This window comes from Channa argus, chromosome 14, assembly GCF_033026475.1.
Source record: "Channa argus isolate prfri chromosome 14, Channa argus male v1.0, whole genome shotgun sequence".
Classification (NCBI taxonomy): Eukaryota; Metazoa; Chordata; class Actinopteri; order Anabantiformes; family Channidae; genus Channa; species Channa argus.
Genome location: NC_090210.1, coordinates 25,160,579 through 25,177,390, shown reverse-complemented (window position 1 = coordinate 25,177,390; position 16,812 = coordinate 25,160,579). Strand labels below are relative to the sequence as shown.

General features: G+C 42.4%; 1 protein-coding gene across 2 annotated transcripts; it reads left to right on the top strand.

The window, feature by feature from the left end:
* The first annotated feature begins 2,637 nt into the window (after positions 1 to 2,637).
* Positions 2,638 to 16,046, top strand: dhx9 (DEAH (Asp-Glu-Ala-His) box helicase 9). Of its 2 annotated transcripts, XM_067475048.1 has the most exons (28): positions 2,638 to 2,778; positions 3,420 to 3,576; positions 3,666 to 3,806; positions 4,345 to 4,456; positions 4,532 to 4,692; positions 4,792 to 4,940; positions 5,913 to 5,959; positions 6,443 to 6,579; positions 6,709 to 6,798; positions 6,913 to 7,074; positions 7,349 to 7,426; positions 7,506 to 7,697; positions 8,421 to 8,562; positions 8,924 to 9,006; positions 9,096 to 9,252; positions 9,579 to 9,676; positions 10,052 to 10,265; positions 11,124 to 11,218; positions 11,520 to 11,593; positions 11,664 to 11,816; positions 11,898 to 12,058; positions 12,543 to 12,654; positions 12,744 to 12,905; positions 13,050 to 13,177; positions 13,265 to 13,494; positions 14,505 to 14,620; positions 14,958 to 15,158; positions 15,493 to 16,046. In XM_067475048.1, exons 2-28 carry the CDS (start codon positions 3,466 to 3,468, stop codon positions 15,788 to 15,790), a joined length of 3,804 nt encoding a protein of 1,267 aa, XP_067331149.1. In that variant the 5' UTR covers positions 2,638 to 2,778; positions 3,420 to 3,465; the 3' UTR covers positions 15,791 to 16,046. The 2 variants fall into 2 exon arrangements, with proteins under 2 accessions (XP_067331149.1, XP_067331150.1); XM_067475049.1 differs by lacking the exons at positions 14,505 to 14,620; positions 15,493 to 16,046 and having other exon boundaries at positions 14,958 to 15,117.
* Positions 16,047 to 16,812: the final 766 nt, after the last annotated feature.

The window sequence follows — 16,812 nt, the reverse complement described above, 5'->3', positions numbered from 1 at the left end:
TGGATGCTCACTGGGACTCTTCCAGAAAATTTACATTTTTATGACACAAAGATGTTTCACAAGACAGAAAATTTAAATTCAGATTCCTGAGGAGTTGAATTGAAGAGATCCTCTGTTCCACGAATGGAAAATATTACGATTCAGAATCTGATTAAAGTGTCAGAGAGTTGAGATTGAAGCAGCTGAATGGTGCCAGTAAAGCATCATAAAACATTAACTGACTTAATGTCTGAAAGCATCATAAAGCTGTTATTAAGAGCACCGACTGAGAGAAAAGCTGAGGGGAAAAGACGAGTTACACTGGAGATTACAGAGCAGGGAAGAACCGACAGATGTGAGCAGGGGGAGAAGGTTGATTCGTTTGTTTGTTTGTTTGGTTACGTTTGGTTGTTTTTATGGGTTGTTTGTTTGTTTGGTTGTTTTTGTTTGAAGAAAACCACTGAAGGGAGCCAGTTAAAAAGCAGTATGAGGTTCTCTCTGTGACTCTGTGTCCTCATAAATGTGCATTTATTCATTGGATTTAACAATGGAAATTAAGTTGACTCAGTCACAACAAGAATAAGAAGATTTCCCCCAAAGGCTGAACTTCTGTTATAGTCATGGGCCCCTGTTCTGTCGTCTGATGATTTTGACCAAACTCTCCAGTAAAAGAAGCACATAAAAACGTGATAAAAAGAAAGAATTTACTAAATTCCACAGGATAATAAACAAGAAGAACTTGACTGGAGAGAAGTGGGTGATTAGGTGAGTTAAAAAGTGACTGGTCTCTGAAGCCTCCTCTTCTGCCTGAGGAGCAGCACAGTAGTTCTTACAAACACACACTGTGTTTTCTGACATTTTTGTTGGACGCTGATTTTCAGGAGGCTGTTTGCTTGTGAGTTATCTTTAATTTGGGAGCTTTGATGAGAGGAATAGATGTAAAATACACCAGGTCCTTATGATTTCAGCTCACATTTATTTCAACCTGTGTCTCACCTGTGGACGTGTTTGTTTGGGCATTCGTCTCCTCTGGGCTCCAACACTAAACCACAGCCTGCAGCCCTGTTTGTCTCCATTTGTAAACTTTGTCCCGAGGCTGCAGATATGACAGAGCAGCCAGACACACCCTGAACCTCAGACACACACTTACTCACACGCACACACATTATGAACCATCACACACACCCTGCGAGTACCTGGCTGCACACACCAGCACTTTCCCCACCATTGATCTGCGCAAATACAACGCCGCCGGCTTCACTACATACACACACAGCTACACCCGGTGTGTTCCTGTTACCTTGTCAACACCACACCCTGAACCATACACACACACACACACACACACACACACAAAATACCAACACCTGGCTGGAGCTTCGAGCTGCATTGCTCAACTCTGACTTCACTTTTTACCTACACTAGCTTTGTGTCTGTGGCTCTGGTAAAATCACTGTGTAAACATGGAATAACTGGCTTACAACACACTGTAATGGACCAGGAAGCATGGACACTTTATGAGAAAACAGGCCTTTAGGGACTGACAGGTTAAGGGCCCCCAGGACTCAATATAGGGGCCCCAGACTGGGTTTGTTGTGGGTCATTTTATCTCTGCTTGTTGTGTCTATAACATTAGTCATTTCCTTCTTTTTCTGGTCATTTAGTGTGTTTGCCATGGTGTTTGCAGTCTTTTTCTAGTCTTTTCATTTTATGCACATTTGCAGACAATGTGGACACTTTACATCCTTGGTCATAATTTATGGGACATTCCTTATCTTTCGGTGGTTGTTGTGTGTCTCCATTTCAGTATTTTCCCCTCTCATTAGGAGCATTTCTTACATGTTGTGGTCACTCCAAAAAGAGGTTGTGGATCTGGTCTGATAAGTCAGTGTTGTAGACTATTCCTGGCAGTAAGCAGATCTGATGCTGTCCTGCTGAAAAACTGCCACTTGTCTACTGTGCAGCGGGTTTTTTTTACCTAGAGACACGTCAGTCTACAGTTACCAACCGTAACACAAAACTGTTCTGCAGAACAATGTTCGACTCCAGATTGAGTCGTGTTTTCTTTTCATGACCAATCAACAACTTAACCATATGTTTTATTATTGTAACCATGACAACAAAGGTTCTCTAACATTGAAGTCACAGTATGTACCATTTTCCTGTATTTCTTTATATAAATATGTAGCGACACTTTTCTGAATGTGGGGAGGTGCAAGCAGTGCCGAGATAGTCACACTTTGAGCGAGGCTCACCTTGTTGACCAATCAGAGAAGAGCAACAATTCCTGCTTCTGCTTGTAATCATGGATGAATTATAGGAAAATGCTTTTCTACAAAAACTGTAGCGCAACAGCATTTAGTTCAACATTGTTCAAATACTTTGCTTTTTATCAGTAGCTCAGTCCAAATGATTTGAAGCGCAGTGAGCTACTGGTACTTCAGTACATAAAGTACATTTTAAAGCATATTCAGTAGACGACTTTAATAAGAGTAAAGAAGTGACACTTCTACTTGTAACAAATTTTTAACATTTTAACAACAAACATTTTTAGGCTCTTACCTGAGTACTGAGTCACAGGATCTTCACTGGTCGTGTACTGGTGGTGTAGTGGTCGTGTACTGGTCGTGTACTGGTGGTGTAGCGGTGGTGTAGCAGTGGTGTAGCGGTGGTGTAGCGGTGGTTTAGCCTCCAGCCCGGTAAGTGGCGACAATCAGTTGTTTTGGTAGTCGACGATTGTAAACATCCGGTGTCATAACGCTGAAGTCTGGAGCTGCTTTTGTCTTCACTGACTTGACCGTGAGAAACAAATCTAATTACTACAGCGTTTTTATTTACTAACATTTGAATTTTGAATAATTTTTGCTGTGTTTTGACGCATGCATGTTAGCTGAACGCTAACATTAGCTCGTAAGTTAGCTAGCTGTTAGCCAACGGTAACGTGACGTCAGACTTGGGGTTATTAAAATATGATAATTTCCTATTATGCGTAATTTGAAAATAAGACACGTTTGCTCAGTAACCCGTGGTTTTAACTAATGAGGTGTTGCTCGAATGGTCGATGGGATTTATAGTTATCGTCTAGCCGTAGATGCTAACGCTCGTCCGATGTGCGGTGAACGACATTTAGCACCTGTTTCTCCTTGTTACATTTCAGCTTCATTTTCCGTTTGATATCAAATTCAGGTGACTCCACTGGGTCGTATGGTTCTTTTGGAATTGCTGGCCAAACTCAGTTGAAAATCCTTTGTAATGACACTAAATAGGATCCACAGCTGACATAACGTCATGCTTTGCAATCTTTTGTTCATCATTTCTATCCTGAATTCTAAAGAAAAGTGCATTTATTCCTTAAAAAGTGGCGCCATGACGTTGCAGTTGGCTGTCACCTGGACGAGCAGAACATAAAATGTGCTCCTTTGCTATATAAAAACCTGCAGATTAAAGGGTCTTTAGAGGAGGAAACTCCCAGACTGTCAGCCCACTATGGCAGACATCAAGAATTTTCTGTATGCCTGGTGTGGAAAGAAGAAACTGACTCCCAGCTACGACATCCGAGCTGCAGGCAACAAAAACAGGCAAAAATTTATGTGTGAGGTGGGTTTTCTCTCTGTTAAGTTCTGTCAACTTCAGCTAGTCTAGCACCTACTCAAGTGCAGTTTTCTAACCCAAACACGTGTGTGAAGGTCCGTGTTGATGGCTTCAACTACACCGGGATGGGAAACTCCACCAACAAGAAGGACGCCCAGACTAACGCTGCCAGAGACTTTGTCAACTACCTGGTCCGAATTGGGGAAGTTAGTGCATCCGAGGTCCCAGCTATTGGTGTGAGCACACTATTTCTGTTGTAAATCACCCGCTAACAAACTGATGGAAGTGTTTTAAATCAGGGACTGTATTTATGTAGAACCTCAGAAGCAACCCAACAAAGGACTAAAATATCCTAAGCTCAGAGGAGGATTAAAACTCATCTTCTGACAGAACCTGCACTTTTGGCTTTGTCTGAACATCAGTACCTAACTTCTGGAGCTTTTTTGCGCTGACTTCTCCTTAATGTGCTATTTCCTGAAAATAAAGGCCCAGGTCTCAAAACTTTAAAAACAATATGTATGAAAGAGTGTCTGTCTAGCTTGGACAGTGTTGCTGCTACAGAGATTTCAGCAGTGGCTTAAAATAAAAAAGCTGTTTTTAAGATACTGCAATCAGTAAATACAACAATAGGACAACAGGTTAGGTTTGAGCAGGTTGATGCATGTAGTTCGTCTAAATAAACTCAAAGACGCTTCACTCAGCAGAAAAAAAACTCCTTAAATAAAGATCAATTGAACAGCTGTGCAACGATTGAATCTGATTCTCTGTCACCAGGTTGGTGTTCCAGATGGTGACCAACCTGACAGAGGAGGAGGAGATGGCAGCTTTGGAAACCTCCCCTCCAGCGGTCCTCTGCCACCTCATCTTGTAGTGAAGAGTGAGCAAGGTAATGCTGGAATCTGATGCAGGTTATGTGCGACACGTTTAGGTTTAGTATCATCATTTGTTTTCATTGTTGTAGAAGAGGGTGGTGACAGCGGGGGCATGGGGCCAGTTCCTGCAAGGGGTGGTTATTCAAGAGGAGGAAGCTCTGGATGGGGAGCTGGAGGAGGAGCTCAGTGGGACAGAGGAGCCAACCTGAAGGAATATTACGCCAGGAGAGATGAGCAAGAAGCACAGGCGGTAGGACCTCGTCTTTATTTTTACCCAGTGGTTCGTTTTTGGTGGCTTTTACCCTAAGTCATTGTTTTCTTCTCCTTCTTGTCTTGATTGTTTTCATAGACTCTGGAGTCAGAGGAAGTGGACCTGAATGCTAATCTCCATGGCAACTGGACACTGGAGAATGCCAAGGCCCGTCTGAACCAGTTCTTCCAGAAGGAGAAAACCAGCTCTGAGTATAAATACAGCCAAGTGGGACCAGACCACAACAGGTCTGGATCAGAAAACCGGCCGCACATATAAAACCAAATCCAGACTGATGTGGTGCAGAATATGCAGGATGATTAGAAACTAAAGTTTTTAGAATTAGAACAGAATTTTCAACACAGACGTGAGGGCAGTAACATAAAATACATTATGATTACAAGTTCTCACTTAATGTGGAGAGATGTGATGGAAGCATGTCTCCAGACTCTTTATCCCTCCATCAGCTCATCCCAACCACAGTACCTGCACCATTCTGACGCATCCCAGTGTGTGATACAGTCTCTTGGTGTCACAGTTGGTGATGGTGAAATAGTTTTAATGGTTGAAATCCCACACTTTGTGTTCAGGATGATCCTGTATGTTTTTCTGCTGGACTACTGTAAACCCAGAGACCTCCAGAGTGTGTTGGGTACACCAGAGAGATCTCACTGTAACAAACCTGATGTCACACCCAGTTCTGTTGAAACTGTTTACATCACAATGAAACCGGAGCAGAATGAGACATGGATCATAAAATTATACTTTTCTTTACAAACGCACACACTCCAGTGAGTGACTTTACCTTAGATGAGTTAAAAGGAAAAAGGAGATTTGTGGTAAGACAGAGACAAGCCTCTGAACTTTTAGACTGACTGCTCCATCGGGGGAAAGTTGAGGTGACGCCAGAACTCACAACCACACTAAAGAAAGACATGGGACTCCGTTTAGGTGCACTAAAGCTGTCCCATGGATGCAGCTCAGGGTTCAGTGGAGTCTGGTTGTGATTTTTGGTGTCACTGTTCACCGCAGGAGCTGTTGAGAGATCCCAGAATCAGAGCTGCTGTTGATTGGTGTTTTTTTTAAAGTCTGGCAGAAAAATATACAGGCTTCTTCCTGAGAGCTCAGCAGGTGAGTTCATCACTTTAAAGCTTTGTTAATTGCTTTTACTTTGAAACACACAGGAAGTAAAGCTGTGATGTTTGCGCTTTCGTCCACAGGAGTTTCATAGCGGAGATGCAGCTGTTTGTGAGACAGCTCGGCAGAAGTAAGAATCTCAAACGTTTCTTTATAAATTCTGAAATAATACTTTTTACAGAACTTTTCAGGAAGTCACTCATTCATTGGTTGTGGCTAATGATTATTAGTGAATTCGTCTTTGCTTTATTTTTCATGTATAATTCATAATGGTTTAGATATCACAGACTGACTGCACAGGACAGTGTTTAAGGGGTCATTTTTGGGCTCAGGTCACAGGTCAAATACAAATGTTAACCCAGTGTATTAAATCTCACAACGTTTTTACCATTGATCTAAGTTATAAAGTAAAACTACTTTTCACTTTAAAAATGAAAAGGCGTCTTAAGGTCCAGGTCATCTACTACTACTACTAGTAAATCGCCCAGTTTAGCAATAAATGTGTACTTAATGCTGTTTTGCATTTTAAAAGATGGTATTAAGCTTTTTGTTATGAGATTTTTCAGTTCATAATTTGTCCGGTGGAAGGTCACAACAAGTTTCGATTCTGCAGGAATTACGTCTCGAGAGCATGGCTCTAACAAGAAACTGGCAGCTCAATCGTGTGCTCTGTCTCTGGTCCGACAGCTCTACCACTTGGGGGTCATTGAGGCATACTCTGGAGTCACCAAGAAGAAGGAAGGAGAAACTGTACGGCCAACAGCAAACCTTCAGCATCATTTTAAAGCCTTTATGGACCGATCAGCTGAAAGCAGACTGTCTTTGTGAATATAAAGTTTTCAGATGTTTGTGTTTTTCTGTGTTTTCTGTGTTATTCAGTTGGAGGCATACGACGTCAGTGTGTCTCCAGATCTGCAGCAACAGCTTGCCAGAGTTATCCAGGAGCTCGGAGTCCAAATCCCTCCACCTGTGAGTGACCTGAATCCCAAAAACTGATCCATCTAATAATGAAACCTACTCCTATTATGCTAAGACATGTATAATCCATCATCACTAACCTGGACTTTAACATGTCCCACCCAGCCCGCAGATCCCAGCACCTCGGTGTCTCTCGTTCAGGGGAAGATGGCCACGTTTGAGCCATCCCAGCGTCAGAGTGGAGAAGGGGTCGTCCCCTGGTCACCTCCACAGGTGAACTGGAACCCCTGGACCAGCAGCAACATCGATGAAGGGCCATTGGCTTATGTGAGTCTGTATTTTTCTGGAGAGGATGTGAAACTCGTTTATTTATTTGTTCTTATATGGCTGATATTCTGTCCATTTCTAAACCCAACAGAAACATATATTATTTAACATTTTCAAGAAATCACTTATTACTTTCCAGTCCCGTTGAGAATTCTACTCAAACAAAGATATTAGCCTCTACGATGTCATGGAAACTGAGCCTTGAGTAGAGCTCTGTAGTGAAGGGTTATGTCAGGAACAATAATTGAAATAGTTGAACATCACTGTCTTCTAGTGCACCCCAGAGCAGATCAGTGGCGATCTGCATGATGAGTTGATGTACCAGCTGAAACACGATGACAACCTGCAGAAGGTCAGCCTGGTTTTTTTCTGTCTTTATCTCTGCACCTTCTGAGTGCTGGTGGGTAACAGGTGACGTCTTTGTGGTTCAGATTCTAGTGGAGCGAGAGCAGCTGCCTGTCAAACAGTTTGAGGAGGAGATCATGGAAACTATTAAAAATCATTCTGTAGTAATCATCAGAGGAGCAACGGGCTGCGGTAAAACAACTCAGGTTCCTCAGTATATCCTAGACTGCTTCGTCAAAGGAGGCCGAGCGTCCGATTGCAACATTGTGGTCACCCAGGTAACATTCAGCATTCAATGGTTTTATACAGAGCAGTGAAAAAGACTAAACAAACTAAACGAGTTCAAATGATTGTCTGGAAAAATTAAGATTGTCACATGAAATTGACTGACATGTAATTTTTACATGTGATATTGTGTAGTATTATCTAAGTTGGGCATTGAAAAGACAAATTACAAGTTAAGAAGACTTTTTGACTCCCAATAGCCCCCATCTCTAATAACAAAATACTGCAAAGATGTTACGTTATGGTAAATGTTCTGCACTTATATAGCGCGTCTCTACCTATTGGCACTCAAAGCACTTTACACTGCTTCTTATTCACCCATTCACACACACAGTCACACACAGTCTCACATCAGTGGGGTTGTGAGTGTGCGACATTGGTGCAAGGCTGCTCTACCTTCCTGCGCCACTGTCGCCCACAGTATTCTTCTTTTCCCTGTTGTTTTTATCAAATTTGGCTTTTAAGATTTTAATTACTAATTTAGAGAAAACCAGACTTACAAATTGCTGACGTTTCTTATAAACTGCTGGGCAAAGATTTAATTCTTACGCAGACAAATTTACTAAATCATCTCTGAGGGAAACAAGCACCACAGCTGCAGAAATATCTGCTGTTCACAGGACACTTGCTAATTATCCCTTTTCAAAATAAAAACTGATCCTCAGACTGCGACTTATAAAAAATGTGTGTGAGGCTGATTCTCTTCCTGTCTCCAGCCCAGACGTATCAGTGCTGTGTCTGTGGCAGAGAGAGTCGCCTATGAGAGAGGAGAGGATCTTGGGAAAAGCTGTGGCTACAGCGTTCGCTTTGAGTCCATCCTTCCTCGACCGCACGCCAGCATCCTCTTCTGCACCGTTGGTATGTAAACACAATCCAGCAGGTGCCTTACCCACAGGTGCACTGTTCAGGGTTGTTTTGTGTTAAATTCAGTGTCAAATTTATTTAGATTTCAACAGTTGGAAGTGCTACAATTTCTCAATACCTAAAACTAAGATTCAGTTTAGGTGTATGTTAATTTTTTTGTTGTGGAACAGAAACCTGCAGAAAATGTTCATTGTTGATTTTCTACTCTTATACATTTAAAAAAAATGCAAACTCTAGAACATCTGACTTTGTGAATGTTTAATCATCGTTACATACATCCATAGGACAGGTTTCCATTGACTGTAGAAATGTATATCCACTGTAAGGTTGACCACTGCTTTGTTTTGTGTTCCAGGTGTTTTACTGCGGAAACTTGAAGCAGGAATAAGAGGAATCAGTCATGTTATCGTTGATGAGATCCATGAGCGAGACATTAATGTGAGTCGTCGGTCATGTTCTAGTTTAACTTCTTTGCCTTTTAAATGTCATTTTCTCTGACCTGTCTGACAATCTGTGTGTCTGTGCAGACGGATTTCCTGATGGTGGTCCTCAGAGATGTGGTCCAGGCCTTCCCAGAGGTCCGCATCGTCCTCATGTCAGCCACCATTGACACCAACATGTTCAGAGAGTACTTCTTCAACTGTCCCATCATCGAGGTGTTTGGACGCACCTTCCCCGTCCAAGGTGAGTGACCTGCCTGTGTGTACAATTGGCTGACTGTGGAGACATTGATCTAAATTACGTAGCAAATGGGCAGAGGTCCCTTTTTCTTTTCCTGGTTCTGGCTGTTTTCAACACTAAAATTTAGTAAACAAAACTGAGCTTGTAAGATTTTAGAGGTGAACTCAGTAGGATGTAACCATTTTTGAGACAACAGTCAGATTTAAAGAATGTATTATAATGAAAGTGGCAAAAATCTAAGTTTTGTTGCACAATTTAATAAAAAGATCAAATCAGTAATTCATACAGTTTTAGACTTTTGCACAATTAGCACATTTGTTTGTGTGCAGAGTATTTTTTGGAAGATTGCATCCAGATGACCAACTTTGTCCCTCCACCAATGGACCGAAAGAAGAAAGAGAAAGACGAGGAGGGAGGAGACGATGATGTAAGAAAGCGTGTCTTGTCATTGTGGAGTCGCTGCACCAGGATCTAATTGTTCCACTTTGTAAAGAAAACAGACACACTTGAGTGTATAACTGTATATAGTTTTGTAACAAATTATCTGCTAGTTACATTCAGTGTGATAGTGCTTCTCTAAATTAGACCACAGTCAAACTTGTAAGACACAAAACCAATGCTATGAAAGAGAACTTCACATTACGCAGCCCCTTTTATAGGCTTCATCCCTGCTAATAGTAGCTGGCAGGAGCTTTTGATGAAGTCAAGGTGAAGGCGTTGCCAGTGTTAGACACTCACTCATGCTACTCAGAGAACTGTGGTTATGTACAGTAAAAAACCCAAAATCTTTCTGTCTCTGCAGACTAACTGTAATGTTATTTGTGGGCCGGAGTACACTGCAGAGACGAAGCATTCAATGTCTCAGATTAATGAGAAGGAGACGTCCTTTGAGCTCGTGGAAGCTCTCCTTAAATACATCGAGACTCTGCAGGTGGCCGGAGCCGTGCTCATCTTCCTGCCCGGCTGGAACCTCATCTACTCAATGCAGAGACACCTTGAGACCAACCCACACTTTGGTGCGGGTCTTCACATCCAACATTACACCTACAGGAGGAGCATTGATTTGACTGCACCCACAAGCACATCAGCACAGAGCTCCCTGTCTTTGCCCTTCATTGTAAAACACCTGAATGGGAATTTCACAGTGATGCACACCTGGTATCAGACAACAGTAGCAGCAGATTCTTCAAAATACACTGATGAGCCCCAGTATTAACAACACGTGTTAGGTCTAACATTGTGGTGGACGGGTTAGAGTTTGCTGCATATGAGGCTGTGTAGCTGCAGACTAGTCAGTTTGCCCATACTGCACCCTGTGCACCTCAACATGAGGACCACCAAGTGGTATCAGGGTTCAATTCAGCAAGATACAACATTAAATTCACCAGTAGTTGTTGATCATTTTCACGTGCATGCTGTTGTTTTATATCATTTAGATATATTTTCCCTCTGCCCAACAACTTTTTTAGGTTGCATTCATTCTCGAAACCCAATGCTATTTAAACTGGCCAGAGCTTGTCTAATTTTATTACATTATACAGTATATGCTGTGTGACCCTTGTAGTTTTTCTCTATAGATTCAACTCAAACCTTCTGCAAACTAATCTGTGTAACTGTTGAACAATCCCCCTGAAAATCTAAACTACAGCAACTTGTTTGACAATTTGTGAATGGAGCATCATAGCTGAGGAGGTTATAGGACATTTTCCTTTAACCATCTTACAACTTATAACATTTGACCTTTGACAGAAAGGGTCTAACATGAAATCACTGTAAATACGGTATAAAACACACATTAATGAATACAGAACCTCATTCTTGACATCTTTAATTTTTTTTGTGTGATGTTTTTTTGCTCTTCTGTTTGTTTCCAGGAAGTAACCGGTACCGGATTTTGCCATTGCACTCTCAGATCCCCAGAGAGGAGCAAAGAAAGGTGTTTGAACCAGTTCCTGAAAACATCAGGAAGGTCAGGTTCACAAAGAATCCAAAATCATTTAGCCTTTTATTTGTTTAATGGGACTCACGTGGGGGTTGTACCTCTACTAATGAAGAATAAAAAGTGAGAAAATGAGACCAGCTTGGATTTATTTATGTAAATCACTGATCATTGTCTTGAAGTTAATGCACTGCACTTATTGAGAATCACTTGTCTTATGTCATTCAGACATTTAATTTTGTGTTTAAATACCAACATCCTGCTTTGAATTGTTTGTGACTCAATCCGTGTTTTATTATTATTTAGATTTCATTGTGGTTTCGTGTTTCAGGTGATTCTGTCAACCAACATCGCAGAAACCAGTATCACCATCAATGACGTCGTCTACGTAATCGACTCCTGCAAGTGAGTGAGTTGTGCTGTGAGCATCACGCTTCAAACTAAACTGTGCTGATTGTGCTTGTTCTACTGACAGGCAGAAAGTGAAGCTCTTCACCTCTCACAACAACATGACCAACTACGCCACCGTCTGGGCCTCTAAGACCAACCTGGAGCAAAGGAAAGGCAGAGCCGGCAGGGTCCGTCCCGGATTCTGCTTCCACCTGTGCAGCCACGCTCGCTTTGAGAGGTGTGAACCTCAGACTCCTGACTCTGCCTTTATCTGTGTTTCTGTCAGACTGTGATGTGTGTGTCTGATGGTCCTCTGCAGGCTCGAGACTCACATGACTCCGGAGATCTTCAGGACGCCACTGCACGAAGTTGCACTGAGCATCAAACTGCTCAGGCTCGGAGCCATTGGACACTTCCTTTCAAAGGCCATCGAGCCGCCGCCGCTGGACGCTGTCATTGAGGCTGAACACACTCTGAAAGGTACTAAACATACACACATACTAATATGAGACTTGCTGCATAATTAATAGAATACCTGGATTAAAATCCTAATTATTCTCTCTAGTAGATAACAGGTAAATGCAATGATAATTCGGCTGTAGGCGTTTGAGAATCAAGTGTTTGTCTGCATCCAATGAATATTTCAATTTATTCATATTTTTGTCTGTGTTTTATATAGGGATATAAAAGCCCCACAATAAATACTACAATATTAATAAAAGATTCATTAAGAAATTACAAAGTAAAACAAATATTTAATTAACAGACTTTTTTTTTTAACATTCCAAATACAGGATGGTGTTTTGGTTTGTATGCTCTGTTTATTAATCATAATGCAGAGACATGATTAAAATAATGTTCTCAATCTGCATGAGTTTCACTGCTTTGATCTCATGTAGGTGAATGTGTTCTGCTCAGCTTCCAGTTACACTTCCCTGACTCTGTGTGTATGTGTTCATTTCAGAGCTGGATGCTCTGGACACCAACGATGAGCTGACTCCTCTGGGTCGGATTCTTGCTCGGCTCCCTATTGAGCCACGTCTGGGGAAGATGATGATCATGGGCTGCATCTTTCAGTCAGTGTCTACCTCAGGCTACTGGTTATTACCTGACAGCTCGTTTCCTTTACAACTTTAATTAACTGTGTTCTCCTGTCTCTCTGCAGTGTTGGAGATGCGATGTGCACCATCTCAGCTGCCTCCTGTTTCCCTGAGCCGTTCATCAACGAGGGCAAACGTCTTGGCTTTGTCCACAGGAACTTTGCCGGCACTCGTTTCTCTGATCACGTGGCTCTGCTAACCGTATTTCAAGCCTGGGACGATGTCAGGTCAGTCTGACCAATGTTTCCCTTTGTGAGGGAACTGCTCCTGTATATCATCCCTGATATTGACTCTCACTGGAAGTGTTGATGAAATTTTGTAGTTGGTGCACAGAGTGTAACCTTGTTTAACTCGTCATTGTTCCATTTCAGGATAAACGGGGAGGAAGCAGAAAGTCGTTTCTGTGAACACAAACGTCTCAACGTGTCAACTCTCAGGATGACCTGGGAAGCCAAAGTCCAGCTTAAGGAGATCCTGGTCAACTCTGGATTCCCTGAAGGTAGCGGAACACACTTTTATTTTTATTTTTTTACGTGAGAAACAGTAAAAGTGATTCCAAGCCCTCGTCCTCATGTGTCCCTGTCAGAGTGTTTGATGACTCAGATGTTCAACAACATTGGACCGGACAACAACCTCGATGTGGTTGTGTCTCTGCTGACCTTTGGCTCGTACCCCAACGTCTGCTACCATAAAGAGAAGAGGAAGATCCTGACCACAGAGGGACGCAATGCCCTCATCCACAAATCCTCCGTGAACTGTCCCTTCAGCAGCCAGGACCTGACTTACCCCTCCCCTTTTTTCGTCTTCAGCGAGAAGGTACAAAAACTTACATTCTGTACGGAGTTTATAGAAATATTTCCTTAACCCCCAAAATACTTACACTGATTATTATTCTATAATAATGTCTGAAGATTTAAAAAAATTATAGTGTAAAATGATTTAAAAAAAAACATTTCTTAAGCGGGTGTGTATGTGTCAACGAATATGTCTGAGTGAGATGCTGCTGACGTTATCCGGACTTTATCCTTCGAGCCTCCTAGTGTAATGTCGTGTTACGTGCGTGCAGCACACTGCTCTGTGCCGAATCGTTGGGAGGATTAAAAGCGAGCGAGTGGGCGTGTTGATGACGTCACTCAACTGCTCTTGTAGTCGACTGATTGAACGTTTTTAGTAGTTGCACAGCTCTGGTGTGCTGTAAACAAACCCTGTTTCTCAAATTAAATAGTTATACTGTGCTTCCTGTGCACACTGATTGTGCATCAAAATCGGTTTTCACGCGTGAGGATGATTCTCACTGTTCCACTGTGAGTTACATGTCTGAAAGGCCAGGTTCCCCATAACATTGTCCAGAGGTCATATGTGAAAGTGTCGTGCAGATGGAAAATAGGCAGCGTAAAAAAACGGACTTTAATTTTAGAAAACTGTAAAATCACTGGTTAAAATGTGTCAAACGTGTTGGATTCAACAAAGCACAGCTTTAGAACGTTTTAAAACTCTTCAATTTAAGATGTGGTACAGATGTGGTCCTTCAGCTGTTTGTCTAGGAAAAATGAACAGCCACTTTTAAAGAGGCTCTGACTGGTTATCCATAACCATAGTCACATTAACATGTGGCAGTGTAAAATGTGAGATAAATGTCAGTATATTCCTGTAGTAATAGGTAATTGTAAGTGCTCCCACATTATTTGATTGGTTTGACTGTGACAGAGCTGGTCAGTTGTTCCCGGCACTTTTTAAAAGTTCTGCGTTTACTTTGAACACTGCTCAGTCCCTGTTTTCTGTGTTGTGTATAAAGGAACTTAACAGTTTTGTTGCCGCCTTTTTAGATTCGAACCAGAGCGATCTCAGCTAAAGGGATGACTCTGGTCAGTCCTCTGCAGTTGCTACTGTTTGCCTGCAAGAAGGTCAGCTCCAATGGAGAAGTCGTGGAGCTCGACGATTGGTGAGGATCCACAGACACAGGACTGTAATCTGATCTAAAGCTGCAGCTAAGAATTGTTTTCATTATCAGTTTTTTCTGCTGATCATTTTCTCACTGTGTTACAAAAATGCAAAGTCCAGCACCCATCAGACTGTGTTCAGTGTTTCACATATGCCACAGAACATTAGAAAACGTGAATGTTAATAAATGGGCAGATGAAAAGCAGTGAGTTGATATCAGAAGTTTGGAAAACATAGTTATGGAGTTAATGACGTCTGTCACTGTTATATTTAGGCCCGTGTAATGAATTCCACAGCTCCTCGACCTAACCGTCATTCTGACCCTAAAACATTTCCAGGATCAAACTGAAGATTGATCACGATGTGGCGGGAGGTGTGGTGGCTCTGCGGGCCGGTCTTGAGGCTCTGGTGGTGGAAGTGACCAAAGACCCAGAATACATTGGACAGATGGACCAAACCAACCAACACCTGCTCAACATGATCAGACAGATATCCAAACCATCAGCAGCTGGACTCAACATGATGGCCACGAACCAGAGGTAACACACACACACACACACACACACACACACGTAAGTGATGTCTCGCTGGATCTGAAACATTAAGTTAAAAAAGACAAAAAGATCAGAATTCATCTGTGTTTCTGTTTAAATGGAATAAATGAGCATAAAAACACAGACAACAACATTGATAAATGAATCAGTGCTGAAACCGACCTACATCCTTCAAAAACTCACCCATTGTTAAGGACACTGCTGCTTTTCTGTAAAAGGTTGTTCAGAACAAGTCATTAAAATCCAGTGTTTGGCTCCTGAATAAAGGGGATTTTTGCAGTTTTACTGAAATGACAAACTCTGGATTCTGTCTGCACAGGATGGGAGACGGTCCTCGACCTCCAAAGATGGCCCGCTTCGATGGAGGAGGAGGAGGTGGCTACCAGGGTAGAGGAGGAGGATACAGAGGAGGTGGAGGTTATGGAGGAGGAGGGGGTGGATACAGGGGAGGAGGATACAGGGGAGGAGGTGGAGGCTATAGGGGTGGAGGAGGATACAGAGGAGGAGGTGGATATGGAGGTGGATATGGAGGTGGAGGAGGTTATAGAGGAGGTGGTGGCTACAGAGGAGGTGGAGGGGGATATAGAGGAGGAGGAGGGTACAGAGGAGGTTATTAACATGGCAGCAGAACTAAAGTGGTCCAGGTCTGAAAATGACAGAAACGTTTTTTTATGTTTAGTAACGACTCAAATGTTGGTTGTTGTCTTGATGATGATGATGATGATGATGAAAGGCACTAAATGCAGGGCTGTAAAAATGTGAGTGAAATAAACGTCCTGCACACGAGCACCAATCTGTTTAAGACTGTGAGATTTTCCGTGGTTTTGAGAAATGTGTTGAGACTTTGTCCCCAATAAATGTTTGATATTTCCAGCTGATGTGTGAAGTGTTTTTTCTGAGATAAAGAATTAGCTGTAATTCACAGCTTCAGTGGGAATTATATCATTCATAGATTCATGTATGAAGAAAACTGGCTGCTGCTGTAATAACTGAAGTAAAAAATAAGCAGGACATTTTCTTAAGTTTGTAGAAGCAGAGTCAAGGTCAGACCCGCCACCAGCAGGAGGCGCCACATGTCCCGCTATGAGGACTGAGGAGTCAAACTGATTCTAGCTCAGCTACAGAGACATGGTGGCAGCTCGCTGTCAGGCTGTTTTCCAGCTTGGCTCTAAACAGGACTGATGGGCTGAGGAAAGGCCCCTCCCCCACACTGAGACACTACGACTGCAGTTCATCCGTTTGTGGCCTCCTGACCTCTTAGGACCCTGAGCCTGTACCCACTAGGCCTGTTCAGTGATCCGTCCACCAGGCAAATCAAACAGAGGACAGTTACCTCTGGACACTGCACAGTAAAAGAAGCATTTTTTTTTTTTAGCAGTTTATTTGTATCACTGCTGAAACTGAGCTGCTTCGTGTCTAATGACACATCAGTGTTTTAACAATTGCTTAAAAACCGGAGGTAAAATGAACCTGAGCTGCAGTAGTTGGAGTTAACAACCTTTTTTTTTATTTCCGATCCGTCCACAGAGATGTGGCCTCATAAAACCCACGTTCTCAACGAGCAGATGTTCAGGTGGGTGTTTGAGCTCAGGATCCACAGCTGCTGGAAACTGAGGGGCTTTGTCCTACAGATCCGATC